This window comes from Glycine max, chromosome 13 (genome assembly GCF_000004515.6).
Source record: "Glycine max cultivar Williams 82 chromosome 13, Glycine_max_v4.0, whole genome shotgun sequence".
NCBI classification, from domain to species: domain Eukaryota; kingdom Viridiplantae; phylum Streptophyta; class Magnoliopsida; order Fabales; family Fabaceae; genus Glycine; species Glycine max.
The window spans coordinates 28124052-28147911 of NC_038249.2; the positions used below are offsets into that span (position 1 = coordinate 28124052).

Here is a 23860-nt window from a genome sequence, read left to right on the forward strand (position 1 = left end):
GGATAATACTCATATGGAAGTATTAATTAAAAGAAAATGTTATCTAGTGTTATTAGAATATTGATGAAAAAATTAAAAAGAGATTTTTTTTATTTATATGCGTAAAATTGCGTTGATTTTTTTTATGCTTTTCGAATTTCATATAAAATAGAACACTGATTAACAAATTCTTAATTAAGTTAGTAGTATTCTATTGTATTACCCTCTAATAAATATCATAAATATTTATATTGATTAAAATATAGAATCCCACTAATAAATATATTGATTAGAATGTATTAAATGACTTTAGAAATGTAATAATTATTTTATATTTTTATTTTAAAAAAATAGTACAAATTTTAAATAAATAACTATTATTATTATTTGTATTAAATTTAATTTTAATTTTCTAACATGCCTTTTACTATTTGTTTCTTATTTATTATAAGCATGCAAAATATTTATGAATTAAGCGCATATGAGGGTTAAAAAGTATTTGAATTTTAAATAGTCAAATAAATAGATTTATATAAAAGAAAAGGACATATAAAAAATAAGATAAATATTAAAAAGAGATAATGGTTATTCAATTTCATATCACTATTGGTATCACTGGTAAAATAATTATACTAAAAAGTCAAGAAATTTAAAATATATTATAAATTATGTTTAAATGATAATATAAAATCGTATTGCATGATATTTCATACTTTTTTCGTTTAAAAATAAGTGTCATTTTTAAAAGAAAAAAAATATCTCAAATTAAGTTTTATGTTAGTTTTCCAATATAATATTAATTATTTTCACTAATACCTTAATAAATATCACTTTAGATTTTCAATATAATTTTAATAGTAAGATTTGTTTTATAAAAAAAATATTTATTGATTTATTAGTTTTTCTTAATTGATATAAAACAATATATTCTCTTTTGGTCTCAAATATAATAAAAAACATATTTTTTATTTCAAATATAATAAATTTTCAATTAACTCTATCTTGTTTAATGTTATTATTCTAAAATATCTTTCTTTTAATTAAGGTATTAGTTTTAATTATTTGTTCTTATACTTGATGTGAAGTTTCAATAAATTGATAAGTTAAAAATAAAATTACTTTTTAATTAAAATTAATATAAATACTTTTTTCTTATATTTAAGATAGTACAACACTTAAAGTTTTATATGTGTGGTGTCATCTCACTACATGACTCTAAAAAATATTTTGAAACAAGCTACTCCAAACGATAACTTTTTTATTTTCCTTTTTAACATTATTTTTTAAAAATATAATGGTGTTAATGAGTAATTAATTTTAATTATTAATTTTTGAAATGGTGAGAATGTAGTATAATTCTTTTAGAATTATTTTTGGAGTTACTTCATCCTTCTTCCTCTAAAATAAATGTTATTGTCATTTTTTTAATTTATAAAACATTACCTTCTATTATATTGTGATTATAAAACATTATGTTCTATTATATTGTGATAAAATATAATAGAACGTAATATTTTATAATTTAATTTTTTTAAAATATATACATTCAGAGAATAATATTATTTTTATCTTTTAATTATATAATATATGTATTTATAATTTTTAAAATAGTATCATATCTTAATGTTTATTATTTATATTCACTAAAATAAATTATATATATATATATATATATATATATATATAAGTTATGTTGTTATTAATTAATTATACGCTCGTTGATCAATTGACATAAGATTGTTTGATGTGATCTCAATTTTGAATCCTTAGGCATTGCTAAATGCTAAGAGGGAACCTCAAATAAAATTGCTTCCAATAAAACATCTATGTGGTCCGAAAAAAAGTTAATTACATAAATTTAAGACACAATTCATAAAATAATTCTTTTATTAAAATACGAAACTATTTTTATTTATATAGAATTAAGTTTATTGTTACAATAAAATTTAATTTTAAATTCACTTTTAGTCAAATTTTTTAAAACATATCTAAAAAAATACGTTCTTCTTTCCAAAATAAATATTATTTTAGATTGTTATACACAAACAAAGAAAAGTTAATAAATAAATAGAAAAGAATAATAATTTTATAAACTAACATTATTAATAATATTATATTAAAAAATTAAAGTGATACTATATTAGTGAAAGAAAATCATTAATATTACTTTAAAACTTAATATGACACTTATTTTGAAATATATTTTTTTAAATGTGATACTTATTTTAGGATGATAGAAGTATAGCTTAAGTAGTTATTTAAAATAAGTTTTTAAGGAAATGTATTAAATTAAGATTTTAAAAGATTATTTTAGCATAAAAAAATATTACAGATTTTAAAAATTATATAAGAATGTTATGACTTATCAAATTTATTTACAAGATTTTTATGATAATTTAAATTTTAATAAATTTATATTGTAAGAATTTTAAAGGATTTGAAAGAACTTTGTAAATTTATAAGATTTAAAAAAATTATAAATTTTTAAAATTACAAGAGTTAGTGAAAAAATAATAAAAAATTATGAGGTTTGGATAAAAAAATTAAAACCAATATAATTTTTGTAATCATTTTATAGCTAAATTTATTCTAGTTTTAGGTCCTTTTATACTAATCCTTCTTGCAATAACATTTTTTCATTTTCGCTTATAGATTTAAAATTATACACTGATTTTTTTTAATTACTACAATTATTTCATAATAAATCCAATGACATATTTAAATGGAGTACAATAATAAGTATATACTAGAAGGCATGTATAAGGGTGAAAATTTTGTAGAAGGATTCCCGAGTTATAGGGATGACAAAATTAAAGATGACAATAACAAAAACATTACATGAAACAAAACATAGTTAATATAAGAAAAATATGGTTAACTTTAACACATAAAATAAACATTAATTTAATTTAGAAAACAAACAAAAAGTGCAAAAGGGAGAAGTATATTTGACCGTTTTTGGTTACAAAAGAATAAAAGAAACATATATGCATACATCTTAAAAAATCTTATTTTTTTGGCGGTTGTTTGGTATCTCTAGTTGAGTAGATCTTATTTTTGTGTTGAATATTGAAGAGAGAAGAAAATATGTGCAGTAAGAAAAAATAAAATATGCTAATCAATAAAAAAAATGTAGCAAAATTTTAAGGATTTGGATAAGATTGTATGATAAATTTTTTGTACTAAAAAGTTATATAGAATTTATCTTAAAAAATTTTAATTGAATATCATCAGATTTTTGTTGCACTCTTTATCAAATCTTAAAAATAGCACAAAACTTATTTATACCATTTAAAAATCCTGATTGAATAATACTAAAAAATATTTTAAAATTCCTTAAAATCCTAATCCAATACACTCTTTAAAATTTTTAAGTGTGTTATCTTTTTATATATTAAGTTATTTTTCTCATATTTTTTAATTATCTTCTGACAGTAAATCATGAGACTATAAAAAATGTCACTATATTTTTAGTTAATTCTTTAAGAAAAATAACAGTCTCATTGATTAATTGACTATGGCTTCCTTCTCCGTTAAGCACTCACTTTTTAGGAAAATAATATTATTGGAAAATGTTCAGTGAGAATCCATTTTTACTACTTGTCTTCTAATTTTTTATTTCCATTCTTCTATCTCTTCTAATTTTTCCAAATTTTATTTATAAATTTAAAAAACAAATCTGTCAAAATAATATTTATTAAAAAAAGAAAAGAAAGAAAAGTAGTAGTACTATAGAATAGAATGTCAATGTCTAACAACTAGCCTAAAATGCCTTCGTGCTTTTCACTTTTCCAATATAGACCAGTAGGACCGCACACTTCATCAACAGTGGTTTTTCAAATGAGTCTTCTCATTCGTGTGTTTGTTACAAATTTATAATCAATAATTATAATTATAATTTTCCCAACAAAAGGAATTCAATGGGTGACTTTTCATTCTTCATTTTTTCCCGTTATTTTCTCCTTTTTCAGTCAGTGATGAAGATATGGTAGTAATTGACTTTTTGTGATGCTTTCCAGTGCTTCATATTCAACACCAATGGTTGTCTTGTTTTTTCTTCTTTTCTTTTGGGGTCATACTTGTCACCTCTAGTTTTCCAAAATAAGACTAATTCGCTGTAAAATAGAGGTTGATAGAAATGGCCATTTTGGGCACGATTTAAAATATGCATATATATAGGCAATGCATGCCATACGCTAATAGGATAGTATGTTTTTAGGAAACTAATAAGTAATAATTTGTATGTACCAGCTGAAATTTTGTGCAAGGTTAAGTTATTACAGCAGGAGATTTAAATCTGTTGTCGCATATGTGTGTCTTCCTTGTCCCATCAATCAAAATTTGTCATGTCACTTAAAATAACACGTTTGATTTTTGTCTAATTATCCAAATACCCTTTACTACTTAGGCATAATTGGGAGAAGGTTTTGCCAAAATTAGATATGTCAATGCGTGGATCGAGGTCGGATTTTGCTTATCTCGCCCCTATCCCTGAAATTTAATGGGAGTGTAGATTTATCCCTATTCTCATCTTGCCCCCACTCTGACATTTTTATAAAATCCTATAAAAAATTGTTATAAAATGAAAAAAATAATTTTGAAAAGCAACCACAATATATTTTTAGATTGTACATGATAACATAAAATTTAATCCAATAATAATATAAAATCTAATTCAATAGTTTCAGGTTTTAGTATGTTATATATATGCAAGAATATTTTTGTAAATTAATTGTTAGCGGGGTGGGTTCGAGGGAGGGTTCAGGTCGAATATTAATAATCTTATCCCCGATCTCAAACCTGGCTTTGGCTGTCAAAGAAAACCCGAACTCGACCCTAGTCAATTTGGGTTTTTCCCGTCAAAATCAGGGCGGGTCCAGCGAGTTCGGGGCCCATTATCATGCCTAGCTAAAACCTTCAAACACCGGAGTTGAATGCGTCAGCGGTTAACGGTGGTGACTCGAGGCGCATCTACATGAGATATCATATTTGAATATAAGTGTCATTTAATGATGTGTAACAAATGTGTAAATGAGTATTATAAGCATTACTACTCAATCTTATTTAGTATCGGCATGATCACCAATTAAAGATTGTTATGGTAGCACACATAAAATAAGTATTTTTATTTTAAGATGATTTATTTTATACTTAATATATAAAAAGTCACTATCACTTTTGTTAATCATTGTTGGTTGCTAAGATGATAAGTATGTTAATGTACAACTATTATTACTCCTTTTTAGGATACATATTGATATCGATTAAATTATGTTTGTTTATAATATTATTTTTTATCAATGAGAAAATAAGAGAAACCACAAAAACTATCTAGGTCTAATAGCAAAGATGCTTAAGGCATCAACAAGAATGTGAGAGCCAATAATTCCTAAACATAAGTTGGAGTATCCCCACGCACACCCTTTTTTACTAGCTAGTTGGCGCGACTATTTTCTTCCCAGGTGCGAGAGAAAGTAATATTCCAATCAAGTGCAATGTACTCCCTTATAGCCTGAAAGATAGTAGCATAAAGGTGTGTATCAATGTTAACATTAAATAACAAACCAAGAGCCACTTGTGAGTCACATTCGCAAGTTAGAACTCAAAAACCTTTATTCCAAGCTAACTTGAGTCCAAGATAAATCGCCATTAATTCTACTAGAAGACATGTTGCAATTCCACAGCTACTTGAGTAACCCAATATCCATTGTCCCAACAAGTCTTGAATTAAACCACCATATACAACATTACCAAGTGAACTTCCGTCAATGTACAGTTTGAAAGAATTTGGAGTTGGCAGAGTCCATTGAACCATAACTTAGTAGTACTCATGTTTTTGAGCGGAAAGACCTTGTTGATGGATGAGTGAAGATTCCAGATTGACTCAAGATGAACCAATCATCCAGTCTTCATTGTTGAAGACCCGAGCATTACGCGCCTTCCAAAGAATCCAGCACGTCATCGAAAATAAGGTACCCTCGTTTCTTCTTGCATAATGACGCAGAAAAGATGCATTATCTTCATCGGTATTAAATTGTGAGACATCTAGCTAAAGAAGATCCCATATGCGACGAGATTTGTTGCAGTCACAAAGCAAGTGGTTAATTGTTTCCTATGGAGCACTACACTTGTTACACAAAGTATTTAAAGCCAAATGGCAATAAAGCAAGAAGAGGTTAGTGGGAAGACTTTTATGGCTAGTGAGTCACAAGAAAAAATTTGTGTTTTCTGGTAAAAGGAATTCCCAGACCCAAGAGTTGTAACTTGCAGAAGTTCTAGGGGTAACCAAAGTTCTTGTGAGCCAACCATAAGTTGTTTTGGTGGAAAAAGACTCATCTTGAGCAGCCTCCCAAATGATAACATTAGGAGTATTGTCATTGAGAAAGATACTGTTGAATTTTTGCCTTATGTCAAGTGGAATTATCATAGCAACCTCGTTCCAATGCCAAATCACATTCCGAAAGATGTCCCTTAAAGTCATATTAACATCTTGAATGTTAATATAATTCACGAACCCAACCACATATTCATCTTGGTCCCATTTGTTATACCATATGGACAAGTCACCTCTCCCAACTCGAAAGATGACGCCATCTTGCAAGGCTTCTGTAGCTTTGATAATAAAAGCCCATGAATAGGAAGCTCCATTATACTCTCTCAAACACAAAATGGAACTCCCTTAAGTACTTCTCTAATAATAAACAAACTCATAACTTGTTCGAGTCTTGCAAAAGTGACCAAATGTGTTTCCCAAGTAAGGCAATGTTTAACTCCCTAGCTTTACGAATGCCTAAATCCCCATCTTGGTTGGGTAATGGTTTCCTAATTCACCCAATGGGAGGTTGATTTACCCCACATAAATCTCCTAACTATGCTATCAATATTATTGCAAACTCCTTCTAGGATCCACACATTTTGCATTATGTAGATAGGGATAACATTCAACACAACTTTAGCCAAGTGACCCTCCCTAGCCTATTCAACAATTTAGCCTTCCAACCTCCCAACTTGTTATTAATACGGTCCACAATGAAGCAAAAATCAAACTTTTTCACTCTCTTAGTGAGTATAGGAAAGCCCAAGTATTTGTCAATTTTATTCCTATATTGAAAACCCAAAATAGAAGTGTACTTCAAGATTTTTTGCCTTGGAACATTGCTAGAGACTATGAATCTAGACTTGTGAAGATTAATTTTCAAGCCAGATGCTTTGCAAAAGGAATCAAGAACTTGGGAAACCAGATGAGCCTATGATGTTTTTGCACTAGTAAAAAGCAAACAATCATCCGCAAAAAAAAAAAAGAGAAACTGAAGGGCCATTGCGAGAGACTTGAACCGGTTCCTAAATTTGTTGTTGCACTTTTTCCTGTATGTGAATAAGCTTTCCCATGCAAAAAACAAATAAATAGGGTGATAGAGGGTCATCCTATCTCAGACCTCTTTTAGGAGAGAAAATTTCTGGCATTTCATTGTTCCACTTGTCAGACAAAGAAGTAGAAGTAGTAAAATTCATTATCAACTTAATAATAGGGGGAGGGAAACCAAACTCGGATAAGGTAAGTTGAAGAAAATTCCAATCAACCATATCATAAGTTTTTTCCAAGTCAATCTTGAAAAGAAGGAATCTAGAATTACCTCTTTTTTTAAGCATGTAATGAGCAATCTCCTAAGCAATAATAACATTATCACCTGTTCCCCTTCATGGTATAAAGCTATTGTTAACTCGTTGGCAATTATATCAAATTTGTCACAAGTAGTAAAGTACTCGGAAGTCCGAGTGTCGAATCCACATAGACTTTGTTTGTACTTAGATTAATGTAAGCCCAAATTAAAAGCAATAGATAAAGAATTTAAAATAAAGATAAAAAAATATAGTAGATAAGATAAAGATTTAAAGATAAAGATAGAAGATAAAAAATAAGATAAGAAAAGTAAAAGATTAAGATAAAGAGATAAAAAGATAAATTCAAGATGTAATAATGTTGGGACTTGGCCTGCCTTGTTTACCTAGGATGTATGATTTTATGATTTTTCTTTATCAATTCAGGTGAATTTATCCTACCCACATCTGTTAGAATACTTGCCCCTGATGTCTCACGATGACAAGTCTATTTTACCTATCTATCTCTCAAATATCTTTGCAAAGAGTCAATAGATAAAATGCATGAAGTTCTAATTCTAGATATTTTCTTTGATGCATGGACATAATACAATTACTCTATGTCTAACAATGATTTTACTAAGATACTCCTTCCTTTTAGTTCTATTAGAAATTACCCTCTCTCTCGAGCGACTAATTCCTAAAACAGATGCATATTGCAAAACCTTCCTTGTTTTTCTATTAAGGATTACCCTCTCTTGAGCACCTAACCCCTAAAGATGATGCAAGAATGAATAATGCATGAAATTAAAAGTAAGAAAGGATAATAGGAAAGAAAATACCTGTTTGCATTGATAAATATAAAGTGTACAATATATTTTTTGGCTCTTTAGGCCTACCAGACCCTAAGTGGCTAAAAATAAGAAGACACATGACATTGATCATTTCCACCTCATGTAATTAATCTAACAGTCTAAGAATGATGCAAAATCGAGAAATTAAAAACAAACGTTCTCTCACAAGTAGGTTTCACACAACTCACCGGGACAAGACAAAGTTGTTGGCTTACCGCACCATGATTTCTTTCAACCAGACTAACCTTTTTCCTCTTTGTTGTGATTCGTACTCCACTACTTGACTGACGGTTGCATTCATGGAACCAACATTTTCTCAAAAATGGTATGTAACATTTCAAGTGTTTGAGTCCTTCAGAAAAAGCTTTGACAATGACTTCACAAATATCATGCAATTTTTATTCAATGACTAAATTTAAACTAGTGGAATTAAATTGTTGAAATCAAAATGCACAAAATCAAAATAAAGAAAAGAAATAACACATCTATCCTAAAAAAACACAATGCAATTAATTAAAAGAGAGATAGGGTAAGAAATTTTGGGTTGCCTCCCAGTAAGCGCTTCTTTAACGTCATTAGCTTGGCGAGTCAAATGTCTTCAAGGTGGCATGAAAGTCACATAGAACACATCTTCCTTGCATTTTTGCCTCTTAGCTAGAGATGTCATGAAACTCATATATTCTGGAAGCACATTCCAAGAGAAGTGTTGGTGATCAAGGAAAGAATGACACTTAAAGATCTATCATGTTCTCCATGTCTTTCTTCCTTAACAATCAATTGATGGGGAGGGGTATTGACTTGAAGAATAATTTTTTGTTGAACTTCTACTTGTGAGCACTTCTCCCATTGTTGTGTTTTATCCTCATTTCTTTCTCTCTCTTCTTTCTTTTCTCCTTCCTTATCACGCACATCATCCTCAATTTTCTTTTCCTTCTCTCCTTTCTCAGTGAAAATTACCTTGCATTCCTCTTTGGGCTTCATCTCAGTATTGAACCCAAAGCTGCTAGTGGGTCTTTCAGCCGCTTGTTTGGCTAATTGGCCCACTTGTATCTCCAAGTTCTTGATGGCGACTTCTGTGCTCATATGGTTAGACATAGATACCTGTATGAACTTATTAAGCATCTCCTCAAGCCTGCTAGTCTTCTCATAAAGATCTATCCCTTGGTTGGAATTCTGAGCTGGTTGACTTCCTTGCTCCTTGATGAACTGGTTCCTCGGATGATTCCTCCAGCTTGAGCCCTGTGTGAAATTTCTCCCTTGGTTGAATCCCGCCGGTCCTCCTTGGTTGTAGCCTTAGAATCCATGGTGATTCTGAGCTCCCATGTAGTTCACCTCCCTGGAAGAATCTTCTTGGGCTATGCATTGCCCTGGCTCGTGTGCTCCACCGCAGATGTGGCATCCCCTTATTTGCATGATTGAATAGTGAGAAGGACTTACTGCTTGTAGTTGTTAAGGAAGCTTGTTGAGGGTCTCCGTGAGGGCCTCTATCTGTCGGGCCAGTAGCTTATTTTGGGCCAGTGTTGCATCATGGGCAGTGAGTTCCAGAAGGATTTTCTTTGTAGGTGTGTAGGCTCGGTCACATAGAATGACATGATCATTGGCCGCCATATTCTTTATCAGGTCCATAGCTTCTTCTAGAGTCTTTAACTTGATCTTCCCATCGACTGAGGCATCGAGGATCTGCTTGGAATAGGATTGCAAGCCATCAATGAAGATGTTGAGCTGGATTGGCTCGCTAAACCCATGTGTAGGAGTCTTCCAGAGTAACCCATGGAAGCGATCAAGGGCTTCACTCAATGATTCATGAGGGTGTTGGTGGAAGTATGAGATTTCCACCTTTCCATCAATGGTCTTGGACTCCAAGAAGTACTTCTTCAAGAACTTCTCCACCACCTCGTCCCATGTGCGCAGGCTATTCTCCTTAAACGAGCGAAGCCATGTTTTTGCTTCACTGGCCAAGGAAAAAACAAAATAAGTTGAGGCGGATGACGTCTTCAGGCACTCCTGATATCTTCATTGTGTTGCAAATGTCGATATATGTGGCCAGATGTGCATACGAATCTTCACTTGGTAGGCCGTGAAATAGATTCCCTTGAATCAGCTGGATGAAGGAATGTGGATATGAGATGTTGGCCGCCTGCACTTCTGATTTGGCTAGGCTGGTGAAGTATTGAGGTATAATAGGGCTAGAGTAATCCTCTAGCGTCATCCTCTATGAACGATCTTCTGCCATGATGCGTTCTTCAAGGAAGGAATGTGAACTGGTCACAAAAGAAACAACTACCGTGCATGTTATCACAGAATAAAAATTAAAGTTAAATATATATATATATATATATATATTAATTTTTTTAATTTTAATTTTATTTTTATTTTTATAAAAAAAAGAAAAGAATAAAATAAGAATGAATAAAGAGAAAAAATTGAAAAATAAAATGAAGCAACTAAAAAACATAATAGATAAAAAAGAAAGTAAAATAAAAAATAAAAAGTGAAAACTAATTGCTTTAAAATTGGAATATGCAAATAATCAAGTACGAAAAACAAAGTTCCCAGCAACGACGTCAAAAACTTGTTAACTCGTTGGCAAGTGTATCAAATTTTTCACAAGTAGTAAAGTACTCAGAAGTCCGAGTGTCGAATCCACAGGGTCTTTATTTGTACTTAGATTAATGCAAACTCATATTAAAAGCAATAGATAAAGAATTTTTTAAAAAAATATAGCAGATAAGATAAATATTTAAAGATAAAAATAGAAGATAAAAAATAAGATAAGAAAAGTAAAAGATTAAGATAAAGAGATAAATTCAAGATGTGATAATGTTGGGACCTGACTTGCCTTATTACCTAGGATGTATGATTTTATGATTTTTTTTTATCAATTCAGGTGAATTTATCCTACCCACACCTGTTAGAATACTTGCCCCTGATGTCTCACGATGACAAGTCTATTTTACCTATCTATCTCTCAAATGTATTTGCAAAGAGTCAATAGATAAAATGCATGAAATTCTAATTCTAGATGTTTGCTTTGATGCATGAACATAATGCAATCACTCTATGTCTAGCAATGATTTTATTAAGATACCATTTCCTTTTAGTTCTATTAGAAATTACCCTCTCTCGAACGACTAATTCCTAAAATAGATGCATGTAAAACCTTCCTTATTTTTCTATTAAGGATTACCCTCTCTCGAGCACCTAATCCCTAAAGATGATGCAATGATGAATAATGCATGAAATTAAAAGTAAGAAAGGATAATAGGAAATAAAACACCTATTTGCATTGATAAATATGAAATGTACAATACATCTTTTAACTTTTTAGGTCTATGAGACCCTAACTAAGGATTTAGCCTCTCATAGTCATAAGGAACTTTTACACTTTAGGGAGTTGAGGTGGATGGAAGAAGGTGATAATAAGAAAAGAGGGTTTTCCCTAAGGGATAAACCTAGTGTGTGGGTTGTGAGACTCCTTCTTTCTGTTTGATTTGACTCTGTTTTTATAGCTGTTAGAGTGGACTTAGGCCTGATGCTGAAAATCTTTCTTATTCATATTTTTGATATTTTCTTCATTTTTTTCTTTTTTAATCCATCATTTTCATATCTGCAAATCATAAATAATAAAAATATCAATTCTTATCATTTAAACAAAAAATAACTGCTAAATAAATATTTTTAAAGATATTTTCGATATATTCTTATTATAAAAAATATCTCATATTTAACAGTTATCAACTATATTGACAAGGCCCTATCAATTCCCTCATGTAAGGTCTAATTCTCAGGACCAAAACCTTGGATATGACTTTTAGCAAAACATTGCACAAGCTAATAGGGCAAAAATCCTTCAAAGTAGTGGGATTATCCACTTTAGGGATGGAAACAACTTGGGTCTATGCAAGACCTGGATTGATGTCCCTAGTAGCAAACACTTAAGCCACCAAATCTGAGACTTCATTCCCTTTCGTATCTCAATAAATTAGGTAAAAGATAGGCTGAAACTCATTTGGGCCTGGTGCTTTATAAGCTCCCATGGAAATATAGCCTTCTTCACCTCAATAGTATTGGTTGAAGAAGAACTTCAAATAAATTTTGTCCAATGTTAAGGATATTCAAAAGAATTAAACTGGGTGGATCACAATGGCTTTTATTTTGGAAGAGGTCTTTAAAAAAAGTCTGGGCCTCCCTTTTCAAAGTCTCCTCATCAAAACACCATATGCCATCGATCATAAGAAAAATCACTTTGTTCCTCCATCGGTGAATAATAGTCTGAGTGTGGAAAATTTTGGTATTTTTGTTGCCAAATTTTACCCATTTTTTCTCTTGACTTTGGAACCACATCATTTCCTCCAGAGCCAACATCGTATCATATTGCTCTTGAAGCCTCTTCTCTAGTTGGACCATACAAGTGGTCAAGCTGTTGGTGAACCCCTTAGATATGTGCTTCTAGTTGCCTCTTGCGCTTGAATATATTCCCAAAAACATCATTATTGAATTTAATGGATTCATCTTTCTCAGCTCCCAGTTTATGGAAAATAAAACCTGGACAAGTTGACCATGTATTAGCAACAAGGTCTTTGTAGAGGGGGTGAGAAGTCTATGTCGCTTGGAAGTGGAAAGCCTTGTCGTGAGATTTGTAACAAATAATTAACTAATATTACTTTATTGGAATTAAGAAAGTTGGCTGATGCTGTAAAAAAATGGTTGATTAAATTAATAATAATATTAAATTTGTGAATAATTTATGTTTTTTTGAAATTATTTTTAAAATTAGACCTATTATCTCATTTTTTTTAACTTATTACATAATTAGTGTATTAGTCCTCTTCGATTTTTACAAGAGTGAAACTGAATTTGTGTTATTAATTTATAAAAATTATTTACTGACTACAAAAATTATAAAGTAGTAATCAAGAATATTTTTGTTAAAAATAATGAATAGGAAATAATTTGATAAAAGTATTATAAAAAGGATATGTAAATTACTAAAAAAAAGTATCAAATACTAGGACCGAAGTGGTATTATAGAGAGCAGGGGACCAAAGAATAAAAGTGTTAAAGTTTCTTCTTCAACGTTGATTTGGTCAAATTACTTTAACAAGTAATAAGAAGTTTTTTTCTTCTTCTAATTTTCCCTTTTATTTTATTTTTTCCCCAAATTTTCACATTTGCTTATCAGAACTTTATCAGGCTTTGGTAGCCACCAAACAATTAACGAGACCATTGCTGGAAAACAAAGTATAAAACTCGATGCACAGCTGAACAAAAAGGAAGAGAAAAAAGGCGATTCCTTTTTCGTGCTAAATATGAGAAATAAAAATGAAATTCTCCTATTAGAAGAATAGGTGAAAGATAACCGGTGTAAGGAAGGAATAAAGTGCCCTTTCCACTAACATCTAACAAATATTCCCGTTTTGATGCTCATGTTTAGAGCTTTAAAGGAGGTTGATTAATGGATGCTATCCTTGTTTAAGGTCGTAGCATCTAAGGGTCTATCATTGAGACCAAGTCACATGGATACCCATGATCCACTATTTTCTCAAAAGGATGACATAAAACGGGTGATGTGGTGTGTGGTCTTGAGTTAACTTTGTAACAACAAATAAGTGCCCGCAAATTGAGGATCAAATGCGTGGCGGTGGATACCTAGAATTGTGTCACCAAACTTGAGATCTTATCTTATCATCACATGAATTTGGTTCATTATTTCAATTTTTCTTGCATTTTAGGATAGGAAGGAGACGATCATTTTAAGCTAAATATTTTCTATAAGGTTATGATTGAATTGATAGGAATGACAGTGTGAAAAAAATAGAAAATAATGTTGGTACATTGTGAGTGTAAAAAGATTTTAGACAGACAATCAATCATAGTGGTTTAATTAAATACAATAAAAAATAATTTTAAAAAAGTAAACAAATCAATATTCTGTTACATTAAAAAAAGTAACCCTCTCTACTCTACTCGACTCACGCAGCTTTTGCCTTTGGAGTTGTCACCTCCTTGGCTCCTTGGAGTTTCGCTTCATGAACTAGTAGTGGAGATCAAGTCAACAACGAGCTAAAGAAGATCCAAAAGATTACTCCTCTCATTATTCCTTCTCCCGGCAACGACAACATCTAGAGGCAACATGAGAGATTGAAAAGTAGAAAAAATTGTGTGCAAGTAAAAAAAAAAAAATGAAAAAAAAGAGGAAGAAAGAAAACACTGGGAGGGAAATTTTTTTCATGACACTTGTGTACTAACTCAAGAATAAAATAATTAAAGTTTAAATTTTAAATCCACCAACAAAAATAAAATTTGTATTTTAGTTTTTATAAAGTAAAAACTGCCACAGTTATTATTAGAAAAAAAATATAAACTGTATTAAAAAGAAAGACCTAATATATATTTTTCTTATCTAAAGTAAAAATATGTTTATTAAAATTTGTTTTAAGTCCCACTTATCCTCTGTCTCCTTACTTATTGTTTGGAGGGATTTGATTTTGGACTGACTTATTATTATTAGGAGGGGTTTGATTTTCTAAGGAAATATATTGATATACCTTCATTCTCCTTCCTCTTGGTCTCTAGTCTAAATTCTCTTTTATATGTTATTTTTCTTCCGGCTACCTTTCTTTTATTTAACCTTTCTCATTCCTCTATTCATTGTAAATTACTCCACGAAAGAAAAAATTTAGACTATAATGACAGAGTTGAAGACAGTGAGAATTATATGACAATCTAATATTGTAAAATGAAATATATCAATGTAGGCTGTCTTGATTGTTAATCTTATGTCGTAAGAGCTTATGGGGAGGGTCATTCAGTTAGACAAACGAAATCTGATCAAATTTACGTGTGTATATGTTCATAGGGATGAATCAATTGATTCACATCATATGCCGCCAAGAACAATTTTCCTTTAGGAAATATTCGGCCTATATCTTTCCATAATATACTATCAATCATTATCATTTATCACACGTTTAGTATATTATTTTTACACCATTATAACATCTATTTTAATAATAAAAATAAATAATTTTTAATAATTATTAGGACAATTGGGTGAGAAATTTTTAAAACTAATTATTTTATCTTTTGTTTTAAACTATTGGACCTATAAATGGATCAAGTGTAGGATCCTATTAACAAGTAGAAATATTCATTTGAAATGGGCTTAAAGCCTAAGTTTTTTCCTTTTTGGTTAGGGAACTACTATTCCCACTATCAACCCTTCCTATTGACACCACAACCTTAAGGTACCTTCTAGGCGTGCTTGCATTATATTGGGGTGAATATAGTGATGTGCTTGCTCTTGGGACCATTATTTATCCACGTTATAAGATGTCATTTTGAAGTTTTGTTATACAAATTTGGTCTTAGTGAAATATCTTGCCAAACAAAATTGAAAGTGTCAAAACACAATTCTCTCTTTCATGAGTATGTCAAGAATTCTAAGAAAGAGGGCAACAAGAATCTCAAGCTCATCCTTCCTTGGCTAAAGGAAAGTTAACATCACTAGTTGCATTTGTTGATGTAAGTCTATTTTTTTTTTCCAAACCTAATTACTCATTTATTTCATTACTTGTGTTATTTCTTTAATATTTAATTTTGCATTTTGTGTAACTAATGTAGGAGTTCATCCAATTTGAGAAAGATAACATATCACAAGATGGTACCTCTCAATTGGATATTTATTTGGAAGAACAAAAATTATATTTGGTATATCATCCGAATCTTGATATTTTGAATTATTGGAAGGAAAAACAAGTTAGATTTCCAAAACTTTCATTATTGGCACGTGACATTTTAAGTATTCAAATAACAATTGATGCATTCAAACAAACTTTTAGAATGAATTCTTGTATCCTCAATAAATACTAAAGTTACCTCTTTCAAATAATGTGCAATTTTTGATATGTACTAAAAACTGGTTACTAGGATTTGAGGTGCAAGACAAATACTACATTTTTAATGTATATTTATTCTTATTTTATTTTTTATGATGATTTGTAGATAAAGTGGACAAACCTTCAAAATGGAGGAACTAACTACACCAAGGATGGGGCAAACATTGTCAACAAAGAGGATTGACTATCTGATGTTGTGTTATTTGAAAATTCAATAAACTATCTATTTGTATTTTATTACTTGTATTTAGACTTGTTTGGATTTAGACTTTACACTTCACATAATTTAGATTTGAGTACTTGATATTACCTATTTGTATTATATTTATGTATATTTAAAATTTACACTAGAGACTTGTTTGGATTAAAACTTGACACTATCTATTAATATTGTATTTATTTGCACTTAAAATGATTTTTGTAGATAATTCACAATTGTTTGTAAGATGAAGATAATTTTTAAGATTTTTAATTTTTCTGTGAGGATGCCAACTTACCCACAAAGTCCATCGCCTATGTAGGACGGATACCAGCAAACAAAAAAAATCCATTTAAAATGCGAGTTTTGCGATAGGGACTTACCCGCATGTGGCTTTACCAATAGCAATACTCTTTTGGTTTATTGATTTCGACTTGGAGCCCCATTTTCAGAACCCGCCCAAATTTTCTTTCTGTTTTCGTTTTCCCTGCAAGAATATATCGATCCGCATCGCGTTATGTAATTCAATCGCAGCCATCAATTATAACTAAATCAACGGCCACGACGATATTCCCTATAAGGCCATAATTTTTCAGCCACGTCACTGATCCGCGCACTACCACACCTTCAAACGAATCCCACACGTCCATTCCCCAAAAAAATTAACGCTCAACATTCCTCATTCACCTCTCACCCTTCGCGCACAAACCCCAATTTAAAAAGCTCACACTATATAAGACGCCTTCCAACAATTCTCGAAAACAAATAGAGAAAACACAAAAAGTTCTGTTCTTTTTCCCACCCAATTCAGTTTTCTCAAATGGCTCGTACGAAGCAAACGGCTCGCAAGTCCACCGGCGGCAAGGCGCCACGTAAGCAGCTGGCCACCAAGGCGGCTCGTAAGTCTGCTCCGGCTACCGGCGGCGTGAAGAAGCCGCACAGATTCCGTCCGGGAACCGTAGCGCTCCGCGAGATCCGGAAGTACCAGAAGAGCACGGAACTTCTGATCCGGAAGCTCCCGTTCCAGCGATTGGTCCGTGAGATCGCGCAGGACTTCAAGACCGACCTTCGATTTCAGAGCTCCGCCGTCTCCGCCCTCCAGGAAGCCGCCGAGGCCTACTTGGTTGGTCTCTTCGAAGACACCAATCTCTGCGCTATTCACGCCAAGCGTGTCACTATCATGCCCAAGGATATTCAACTCGCTAGGCGTATTAGGGGCGAGCGCGCTTAAATCTAATTATTGATTCTCTGTATAGACGATTTCAATTTCAAGCGTTCTTAGTTAGAACTTTTGATTTGGTTTTCTTGTTGTTGAGGATTCTGTAATGCTGCTGTGATGTTAACGCTTTATTAATGAAATTATCACTTTTTGTCTTCAATTGTTTTTCTCTTCAATTTTAAAATAATGTGGAGTTGTAAATGCACAATCTGCCTTCTCGATTTGCTTCTTATTCATTATGATCTTGATCATGTTTGTAGTTAATGTCTGGTTTTTACTCTTATGCTTGATTTTCTAGGTGATTTTGAGTTAAATAATGAGATGTCTCTATTAGTTTACTATAACCATGTTTTTCTGAATACAAGTGATGATGTGTAAGAATGGTTCTTATTAGGTGACTAAGTTTTTGTAAATTAAATTATAGTGCCTGTGTGTTATACAGTCACCTGGAAACATTCCCTATCAAGGCATTTGAATGTGATTCCGTTTTGCTTCTACATCACTTTGAAGATTGGATATTTGAAATGAAATTTTTTTAGAACTCGGAATGTTTTAATGTTAAGCTTGATAAGCATAGTAATAAGCTTACCTACAAGGTTACATTTTCGGAATTGTTTTTTCATATTAATAATGGTGAATGTGCCAATGTGGATCGCCAACACAATGTGACCTTGCAGGCTGTAGCTTCTCTGTCAAGGGAAGTTAATAAAAACTTGGATTTCACTCAACTGTTTTTTATTACATTAAGAAACCCTATAGTCTATAAACTAATAATCCTTTCTTTGGATGAACGATCCTAAATTTCTTTTAAGTGCAATTTTCACTCAAGTCGGTTTCCTCTACTTCCCTTGCAGCCACACCCAACATCTTTCCTTTGAATGGTTTATTGTTGTTTGAAGCGGGTAATGCTGCAAAATCTTTCATGGGTTGCTTTCCTGTTAAGTCAATGTCATAAATTGGGGTTCCATCAGGGTGTAGCAAGCCCCAGTGTCTCTCTGTTCCAGGACCAGGCTTTTGGTTTTCATCAAACAGTGAGAAGATGAATGTTGGAATTGCAACCCCGGGTCTAGCCGGGGTTCCAATTGGTGGTTTTGTTGTCATTCTTTGAATGAGGTTGCGGTTGTATGTGGCTGCATTGATTGTGTTTGCTCCAAGTTCTTCCCTGTCACCGGAATTAGGCCAACCGGTTTCAGATATCACGAGGTTGATGTCAGGGTACCCGAGTTTTGCCATGGCGAAGATGAGTGAGTCAAGCATTTGGTCCAACAAGTTGGTATAAACCAAGCCACTGCCAGGGTCTCTTGTTCTGCTGGAATTTCCCCTGAATAGAGCAAATTCAAGGCTGATATTGTAGGAGTTCATTGACCAAGGGAAATAGGGATATACATCAATGAAGAAAAAGGACTTGGTTTGGTCCAAGAACTTCAGCATTGGCACCATCACGCTGTCTCTTATGTCTGATCTGAACGCGCTGCTGGATGGTGGGAATGTTGATTGTAACACATCCATGGCTAATGGGGTACCAATTTTGATGTCTCTGATGTTCTGAGCTCTGAGGGATCTCTCGATGCTACGCATCGCCGGGACAAGATCGCGCCACATTTGGTGGCCTTGCTCTGAATTGTAGCTCAGCACTTCGTTTCCCATGAGTAGGTAGCGGATCATGGTGTTGGGGTAGTAGGGTAGGACATTGTTCCTCACCCATTCATCAGCTATGCTTTGGTTTGCAGCAATGCCTGAGATCTCATTGTTTGGGATCATGATGGAAACTTTGAGCTTGGTATTTGATAAAAGCCTCAAAATCTCTGGGTTGGCATCATATATTTTCACACGACCAGCTTTCATTGTTGTTAGCAACTCAATGGACCGATGTGGAGAGGGTAGATTGTTCCCAAGTTGGCCATAGTTCACACCAATGTTGCTTGATGCTTTTGATCCTGTAGAATTGCATGAAAATTGTTGTCATGTCATGTTTGTAAAATAAGATTCAATTCTGTAGCAGAAAAGGAGTGTGTTATTTCGAACTTACTTGATAGCAAAAGTAAAAAGATCAGAAATATAGCCACAGTACTCATTTCTGATTTCTCCAACTTTTATGCAATTGGACCGGTTGCCTCACAATGTTGCAATGGTTAAGGAATAGAATGAGGTAAAGAGAACATTAGCAGCATCAATTTATACAAGTGAAATGAAGGCTAATAGCAAGAAATCAAATACCTGTGCAGAAGGATCTTTTTGAGTGCACATATTTTATTGTTCACAGGAAGCAGCTAAATATGAAAAGAATTATCAAAGGTGTTCAACACACATGAACAATTAAATTAGTGGTAAAAGGAAAAGGATGTGTTTTGTTTGCTTCGTGCTTTGGCCTTTTTTCTAACCAATTTTTTATCATAAGAAACTTAGTTACATTGGTCACAAACTTTATAACAACAACTATAATGCACAATTGATTAGATGAGTTATTTAATTTCGTGGGTTTTACAATTTCACTTAACTGTAAGTACTTTATACAAAAATTTATTCAAATGTTAATATTATTAAAATGAGTGTTTAACTTAATTTTGTGAATTTTATAATGTTTAAAAAATATTTTGTTTATGATATACCCTTGTTAAACACCTGTACTTGTATTAGTAATGTTATATCATGTGTTATAGTGAAAAAAAGTTAAATAACTAATAAGTATCTCATTCTCATCAAAGATGTTCTAATAGAAAAGAAATCACTAGCTTTATGAAAATCATGGTTATGTCACGTATCTCTTGTGATATGGGACAAATCATAGCAACTATTTTATTGTTCTATTGTTCCCTTCTCATGACTTTTCTCGTTTGATGTCTATTGTTATACCCAATTGAGTGGAACGAATTAAGCAGTAAATTGTTTGACTTGAGAAAAACACATTTCAAGTTGGTCGCATCTGTCTTGGATAAATTATTTGGGGTGTAACAGGCAACATCAATATGATTCTATTCGTAGGTATATGGGTAGTGTACGGTATCCGAAATGAAATACGGTGATTTAAAGAAAAATTATGGTTAAATAATTGATATAAACTAATCGGTGTATTTTTAACCGATTCTTTTCTACCCAAAACAATCTCATTATCAGTTTTCTTTTAGCATATAATGCTGATTTTTCTTCTTCTTTCATTTGAACGGCCAAGATTAATTTTATCAAGTATTCTTTTTTGTTTTAATTTTTCTGTCAAACTTTTATATTCTTTTAGCATACAATGTTTTAATTGATCAAAATTCTATTTTTAAATTATTATTTTTAAATGTAATATTTCTTTTCTTAGACACCCGTATAACACATTATATTGGGAGATACGACTAGTATTATGAATACGAGTTTAGTGCAAATCTCTAAACTCATACGCAAAAAGTATAGACGTGGACTTGATCGCGATTTTGTTACCTTGTTTAAGAAGAATTTTTTAAAACTACTGTAATAATTAGGCAATCTCTAGATATATACACTATCTTCCCTAATACATAAAAAAGAAGAGAGATATACACTATCCGATTTCGGAAAGTCGTAGGTGGCCATTCATGCAAGGTGTACTACAAGAGAAGGACAACGACAATCAACATATGCTACCATGGTTACACCCCAAAGTCAATATATATATATATATATATAGAGAGAGAGAGAGAGAGAGAGAGAGAGAGAGAGAGAGAGAGAGAGAGAGAGAGAGAGAGAGAGAGAGAGAGAGAGCAGCTTTTAGATAAAAATAAAAGGTCTAGATTTAATTATTAATTAAATGAGGTGAAGAAAAATATCGTTTATGAGAGAGCCAAAATTAAATATACGTATAATTTTTCTCACACATAATTTAATCAACAATTAAATTTTGATCTTTTATTTTGATTTAAAGACGTTATTTAATCCTCATTTCTTATAATAAAATACTCCTCTTTCCCTATATATATATATATCCCTTTGTGTAAATTTCTAATTAAAAGAGAACCACACATTTAGTGGACAAATTATTTTTGAATGATGTGTATTACATTTGTGGAATCTTTATCATCTTTTATAGTGTGGACCTACAATAAGATAAAAAGAAAGATGCATGTGTTGGTGTATCAATTATTTTCCTTAATTATTATCGCCTTTATAATCTTAATTTAACTACATGAGAATCACAAAGGGATAAGATTCAAGCGTAACAAAGAATTCAATCAATCAATCAATATAAGACACTCCCCTCCTTGAGATACACTTCAATACTAAAACCTTCTTGACACTAATAATGCCAACATGAGTATTGGTTATTATGTTGATTTAACAATTATATGTTTAATAATTTTAATATTTGAGTCAATAGTTCTATTCAACTAAACACTTTAAAGATAAATGACTCGATATTGTTTTGTGAATACCTTACTAAGAAAAAATAAAATTAAATAAGTTGTATATTATATATTGTATAACAAAAAAGGACATTTGCAAGTGAAAATTATAAATTTGAGTCATTAGTCATCACAATACCTCACTTTGATAAAAAAAAATGAAAAAAAGTTGCATTACATCATAGTATCAAATCAAATAAAGACAAATTGGGCAAGCCAATGCACGTGTTGGTCTATCAATTACACCTTATTAAAATAACTATTATCACCAAAAATAAGCCCTTGGTTGCTTGGTCAGTAATTTGTTTTCCGAAAAAAGAAGGAGATTTAAGCCTTTTTAATCTGAAGGACTGGAACCTTGCGTTTCTTTCCCGTATCCTGTGGGACTTTCATTGTAAGAAAGATTCTCTATGGGTTCGGTGGGTTCACCATTATTATTTCAGAGGGAGCGGTGTATGGAATTACAATATTTTTTCATCAGATTCAATTTTGATAAAGAAAATCATTCAAATAAGGAACTTTATTATCTCCAAAGAGCTAAATACGGAAGAGGCCAAAAAGAGGATTCAATCTTGGAGCACCAATGAACAATTGTTTGTTGGCAAAGTCTATGAAAACATTAGAGGTGTCAAGCCTACTATTAGTTGGTGTTCTATTATATGGAACCTAGCAATCCCCCCTAAGATGTCTTTCATTCTATGGCTTGCTAAAAGGAACCGGCTGCTTACTCTTGACAAAACTGCTTTTTTGAACAAGGGTTCCCTGTGCCCTTTATGTTCAAATGAGACTGAATCAAATGCTCATTTGTTCTTTTTTTGCAGAAAATCTCTCCAAGTTTGGGTTCACATTCGTGATTTGACTCATTTTCGCAGGTGTTTCACTTCTTTGCAGCGCATTACTGACTCTTTAATTAGGGGCAGATCCACATCAGGTGTTCAAGGAAAATTTCGTTGTCTGACTACAACAATTACAGTCTACTGCATCTGACTGTCTAGGAACAAGCTGATTTTTTGAGATTATCAATTTTCTGTAATAGAGGTTATTAACAAGATTAAGTTTCTTATATATAGACAAGCGCACCTGTTACATTTGTTTTAACATCTTGATATAAGTCTTCTTGTATTAGAGAAGTTTTTTATTTTTCCCATTTATTGTATCATTTTGGGTTTAATATAATTTACATTTTTTCCAAAAAAAATAACTATTATCACAACATAAAACAATTGGCATGCTAATAGGCAGATATATATTGTAGTTTAGGAGGAATGAAATTTATCTGTAAAGTCTGTTCTTACAAGTGACACACATACGAGATTATATTCCATTGGAATTGTGAGGCCTGGTCTCTCCTCCATGCCAACTTTTGCCTCATTTCCCTTCAATATTTGTCCTTGTGAACCCACCACTTGCAAATCAAAGCACTGAATAAGAGATGGGAATAGGAGATGCAAGAAGTGTTGTCATTCCTGAAGTAGCCAAATTGACTCCAGGGCACATATTCTCCTCCCAGACCCAAATGGGAGAAGTTGAAAATGTTGTCCCCTAATAAGATCAAGAGACCCTGCTTCCCCTTCAGCCCTTGTTGCTAATTTTAAAAATTTAAAATTGATTTTGGAACTATATTTGATTATGAGTTGAAGTAACTTTGAGTAATTTTTATATTAGATCAAAAAATTTGAATTGAATTTTATTTCTAATTTGATTTTATAAAACATTCAAACATAAATTACTTATTTTCAAAATCAAATTTA

General features: G+C 31.8%; 2 protein-coding genes across 2 annotated transcripts; one reads left to right on the forward strand and one right to left on the reverse strand.

Moving 5' to 3' along the window:
• The first annotated feature begins 17277 nt into the window (after positions 1-17277).
• On the forward strand, positions 17278-17908 carry LOC100807058 (histone H3.2). Its single transcript, XM_003542666.5, has one exon. The coding sequence runs from the start codon at positions 17350-17352 to the stop codon at positions 17758-17760; it is 411 nt and encodes a 136-aa protein (XP_003542714.1). The 5' UTR covers positions 17278-17349; the 3' UTR covers positions 17761-17908.
• A 397-nt stretch (positions 17909-18305) lies between these two features.
• On the reverse strand, positions 18306-20063 carry LOC100779064 (probable glucan endo-1,3-beta-glucosidase A6). Its single transcript, XM_041008182.1, has one exon. It carries the CDS (start codon positions 19591-19593, stop codon positions 18556-18558), a length of 1038 nt encoding a protein of 345 aa, XP_040864116.1. The 5' UTR covers positions 19594-20063; the 3' UTR covers positions 18306-18555.
• Positions 20064-23860: the final 3797 nt, after the last annotated feature.